The sequence below is a fragment of the Lethenteron reissneri genome, chromosome 49 (genome assembly GCF_015708825.2).
Source record: "Lethenteron reissneri isolate LAM-NWPU_2019-01 chromosome 49, ASM1570882v1, whole genome shotgun sequence".
NCBI lineage: Eukaryota > Metazoa > Chordata > Hyperoartia > Petromyzontiformes > Petromyzontidae > Lethenteron > Lethenteron reissneri.
Window position 1 is genome coordinate 3,153,277 of NC_083827.1, and position 5,689 is coordinate 3,158,965.

The window sequence follows — 5,689 nt, forward strand, 5'->3', positions numbered from 1 at the left end:
AAAAACGATTGCATGACAATGTGCCCGTGTGGCTGGTGTCATGGTTGTAAATGTATCTCAATGGTTAAGTTTTTCAAGTACTGCAAGTGGTTTGAACAGATGAGTGGTTTTTGAGGAGAGTGAAGTCGTTAGCCAAGGCTGAACACATTATATGCGATGAGCTCATTATAACAATTGCGTCTCAAGTACTAATCGCATACATTTAAACAATTTAAACTGGGTGGATTGATCAAAGTACTGAGGCAATGTTTGTTTTGTCTCTGGATTACTTGACTAATATTTAAACAAAGTTACTTTGGACAGGTCAATACGATGGTGCTACTACGGTCACGTGAAGTTATGTAACGCAACTGGAACACACCTTTGGCCTCCAAAAAGAAATGTGAAAATGTAACAGCATAATTATGACTAAACGTCATAATTAGACACTACCCCCAATGAGACTTAGCACCGATACATAAACTATTAAAACTGTACCTTTAAACCAAATACCAAGTATCCATGTATTTAAACAGTGGCCACATGATTTAAGCTTTCGTGACTGCAGGGATTGATATTATTGGTTATTTCGGTAGTCACGTAGAAGTGAAACAATAAAATAATAAAGATATAAAATAATACGATTATTATTTTATTGTTTCCCTTGTACGTGACTTTACCGAAAGAACCAAGAATATAAGTGGCCACATGCTCAAATGATTGATGGAAACACATTGCCAATGATGTATATTCTACATGACTATGACGGGGGAACCAGTAGTACGGTCATAACTTAGGAATCTACCGCTTGTGCGTAGAGTTTCGAGGTACTGTGGTGCTGTAAAGCACCCGATGTGTTGTTTGTTGGGCACATTTCGCTCCACGTGCTTGGGAGCTACTCCCCGAACTTAACCGAGGAACCAAATGATGAATCTCCCAGCGAGTGGAGACAAACGTCAGCGTTCATACTTAAACTACCGTGCAGAATAAACCAAAAAACACAGAGGAGAGAATACAAAAAGTCAAAGTATTTCCCTGCTCAGGTGAATGAACGTGAGGGGTGGTCATCAATTATTTGGCAGCCTTTGGTAGTCGTGGAAATTCCACAATCGATGCTTGTATATCCATAAGTAAAATATTCATAACACGACTGTCATCGTATTCAGACCGATGTTAGGTCATGGCCATCTGATAAACCCTCAGACGATGGCGAAAATTCCACATTACGATGGCGGGTGCCAGTATATCCAGAACAGAAGCAATACTTGTGATAAAACAACTGCATCCCTGCTTAGTGAAGACTCGTGTATGGCGGTGGTCGTCATCGTTAACATGCCCTTGATTTGGCAGTGAAGGAAATTCCACATTCTCATGGCCGGTGGCCAGTATATCCATTTGACAACAGCATCAGGTGATAACTACGACAACAGCGGTTAACATCATTTTGAAACTAAAAAAGAACATGTGCAGAGATGGAATAGGTTTAATTGCTGCAAGGGCGTATTTTGACACATCCCAACACAATTCAAAGGGAGCCTTACACCCAATCTCAAGCACCCAACACCACCAACCACCTTGCATTCACATGGACACACAACACACGCGCGCGACAAAGACGAGACGAAAGCACTCTCACTCACCGAGAACAAAAATGCTTTTGCCCGTCGGCAATTTTGACCTGGACCTGGTAGACACCTCGCTTAAGATGGAGAGCCTAGACGAGAGATACACAGACAAGAAGACACGCAACACGGTTACAGCAGCCGTCACACACACACACACAACAACAACAACACCACCAACTCGCCCCCATCGCCGCGTCAGTCTCCCGTCAGATCGCTCCGCCACTTGCCACAGGTTCTGTCCTTCGTCTTCGCTGCTGCTGTGGCCATCAAAAGCCGCCGCCGCCGCCTCAGCGTCTTCGTGCCGCCTGCCACCGCCCGCCGCCGTCGACGCCGCCATGTTCGCCTCTCCCCTTCGGCTTGTTGAGCTTGAACCACCCGGATGACGTCACAACTCGGGTGACGTCATTTTACGATTAACGTCGCGCTCGTCACCGGTCGCGAAAGACGTAAAATTCATCTTCTTGGTTTTCATTCGGTAAAGTCACGTGGATAGAGAGCAACATTTTTTAATTAAATATAATGAATGTAAAATAAATGTATTGTCTTTAAGAAGCAAGAAAATGAAATTTTAAATATAAAAGCAAAAAAACCCACGACGTTTCGATCATAAGTCAAAACGATGTCAAACTTATAGGTCTAAAGGTGACGTCATTAGGCAGGAAGCTGACATCACGGAAACGATTTGGCGGGGCGGGGCGGGAGTGACGTCAACCGCTCGATGACAACTCGCGCGCGAATGGGTTTACGTGACGTTAGTGTGACGTCAAATGTTGTGTCTGGTAGTGATGTCACGTAGGTGGATGTCAATTATTTAGTGTTTGTCGCGACGTCACGTCTGCGTGACGTCAACTTCCGCCAAGTCGTGACGACAACAACCGCCGTTCGCCACGAAGCGGTGGTGACGTCACCACGGCGCCTGTGCCAGGCTAGGTGCACTTCGAGGCCGCGTGAAGTGTCGACTGCCCGCTTGGCAGGAGGTCACGGAACAGCCATGGGTTGGCAAAGTTGTGATTATGTGTGTCTGTTCAAAATGTTTAGCATACTTACCGACATGCAACAAACTTGAAATTTGCCTTGTGGGTACTTTCCACACTGTACACCATGCACAAATTATAAAAATACACTTAAGTTATTTTTTTTTGGGGGGGGGGGAGGAGGGAGCTCAATAATGCATTTATTTTTTGCACAGCAAGTCAGCTGTGACGTCACATCTGTCACGTGACCCGCGCACGTGGAAGCCAAGCGCATTGTAGTGTAGTGGGTAGCGCGCTGCGCTACGAACCCGGCCACCCGAGTTCGATTCGCGCTCACGGCCACCACCGGTGACGATTATTTGAACCGGTCCTGGGTCGACTCAGCCTCAAACGAATAACTTGGGTGGTGTGTGAACATCGCTACTGGGGAGACAAAGGCGGCCGGGCGTGGTGAATCCAAGTTCCGGGCGAAGCCGGCTAGTTAAGCTAGTAACGAAATATTTCAAAACGCGATGCAGATGCTGCGATGTGTGTCCAGGATCGTTAATTACCAGTGGGTTTTTTTCTTCAGCTGAAGCATTGGACCAAAATCATGCAACAAAGCAACCGACAAGCAAATGTCTCAAATGTAATCGCGATTATCGAGTCGAAATAAAGTTTGCTGAATCATCCATTGCAGGACTGCATCTCTCCCTCTAGATTGGCACATTGGCCCAACATTTTTACAAGTTCTAACACGTAGCAGCCTTTCCCGACCAATATTCATAATAAACGTTTTTGGGTTAGATCGCGTTATTTAGAAATGTGTCGTAACCCTCCACCACCCGACACGGCCAATCAGTAAAAAAAGTGTCACGTTGACAAAAGACAAAAATAAATTTCGATTTAAAGCTTTCGTGACTGCGGGGATTGATCTTCTTGGTTCTTTCGGTAAAGTCACGTAGAAGGGAAATAATAAAATAATACAAATAAAAGATAATAAAATACAATTCTCTGAATTCAGACGCTGTCTTTCCGACAGACCTGTTCTTCACCTGAGAACGGCTGCTTGCGTTGTTGCCGAAATGTCGTGAGAATTGTATTTTTATTATGTTTTATTTTTATTATTTCCCTTCTACGTGACTTTACCGAAAGAACCAAGAAGAAAAAGACAAAATAGTTCACTACTTTAGCCCACCGGTGTGTGTTGAAGAGTGAATCCACAACATTTACAGTTTTTGAGTAGTACGACGTTTCGCTGGTAATTACATCCAGCATCATCGGGCAATTCGTGACACTTTTTTGCTGATTGGCCGTGTCGGGTGGTGGAGGGTTACGACACATTTATAAATAACGCGATCTAACCCAAAAACGTTTATTATGAATTACGGTACATGTTCAACACTTCAGGATCTTTCGCGACCAATATCCATAATACAGGTGTTTTTTGGGGGGGTTAGATGGCATGTTCTGTTCACGTGACAGATGGCATGATATGTTCTTCACAATTCTGGCAAATCGCCTGATGACGCTGATTGTGATCACGAGCGAAACGTCACAGTACTCGAACTTTGATTTAAAGCTTTCGTGACTGCAGGAATTCATATTCTTGGTTCTTTCGGTAAAGTCACGTAGAAGGGAAATCATAAAATAAAAAAATATAAAACAATAAAAATTCTCACGACGTTTCGACTGCAACACAAGCAATCATCATCAGCTGTGAAATCCACAGCAAGAAATTTTCTTGCTGTGGATTTCACAAGAAAAATGTATTGCTGTGGATTTCACACCTGATGATGATTGCTTGTGTTGCAGTCGAAACGTCGTGATAATTTTTATTGTTTTATATTTTTATTATTTCCCTTATAAGTGACTTTACCGAAATAACCAAGAATATAGTACTCTAACTGTAAAATGTTGTGGGTTTACTCTTACATTAATTACCACGTGTTGTTTACGTGACAAATCTTTCTAATTGGTTGTGTCGGGCGGTGGTGGGTTTAAAGAGACATTGATATTTAGGTGATCTCCCCCGAAACAAACCATCATGGAGATGTTTTTATTATTTTACACAATTTTATTTAACTCTTTTGTTGTATCCTCAAATCTTGTAAGTAAATTTTAACCCATTTTCCAATGTGGTATCGACTGCAAACGTGGTATACTTATATCATACTGATGACAATACGATATTCTATCATGGAAAATAACAAATATATAATTCTTAATTATGGAGCTTTCGTGACTGCAGGAATTATTCTTTGGTTCTTTCGGTTAAGTCACGTCTAAAGATAAAATAATACATTAATTATTTTAATTTATTATTTTATCTTTAATTATTTTAATTTATTATTTTATCTTTAGACGTGACTTAACCGAAAGAACCAAAGAATAAGAGGAAATATATAATTTTAAAAAATTTTTATATTTCGTCTTGGGTCTAATTGTCCACGCTGGCTGTAAATCACCACGGCCCCTTACGTTATGGCAAGCTTCGGGGCCACTTCCTAGAGTCGTGGAGTTCTACCATTACTAGTACGGTACATTTTATTAAAGCGTGTTCTAAAAAAAGTATTATTTTAATATATATTATTCAACAGTTTTACTTAACTTGATTCCTCTGTCGTAGTCAAATCTTGTCATCAAAATTTCGTCCTACTTCGATTTAAAGCTTTCGTGACTGCAGGGATTCATCTTCTTGGGTCTTTCGGTAAAGTCACGTAGAAGGGAAGTAATAAAATAATAAAAATAAAACATAATAAAATAATTCTCACGACGTTTCGACCTGGTCTTCACCTGAGAACGGCTGCTTGTGTTGTGGCCGAAACGTCATGAGAATTATTTTATTATGTTTTATTATTGTATTACTTCCCTTCTACGTGACTTTACCGAAAGAACCAAGAAGATTCGTCCTACTTCCCGTTGTCCAAGCAATTCCACATTTTGCACACCTACTCAGATCCGGTGACAACGCATGCCCTGTATCAAAATCGACATCAATCAATCAATGAATTCGCTACTTTAAAGCAATTAACATTGTGTATGAACACCCGTTATTATTTATTTATTTGTGTGTCGGTCAAAAACGCCGCGGTCCCTAAACTGTAGAATCTGCGCGCCACAACCCGCAGG

At 41.7% G+C, this 5,689-nt stretch overlaps 1 protein-coding gene across 1 annotated transcript in view; it reads right to left on the minus strand.

Annotated features, from left to right (window-relative positions):
• The window catches only part of LOC133354961 (cytoplasmic dynein 1 light intermediate chain 1-like), a 38,178-nt gene extending 36,184 nt beyond the window's left edge, over positions 1-1,994 (minus strand). Inside the window, 2 exon segments of the mRNA XM_061572200.1 lie at positions 1,620-1,693; positions 1,832-1,994. Of these exon segments, the coding sequence (XP_061428184.1) occupies positions 1,620-1,693; positions 1,832-1,941 (184 nt within the window). The 5' untranslated portion in view covers positions 1,942-1,994.
• Positions 1,995-5,689: the final 3,695 nt, after the last annotated feature.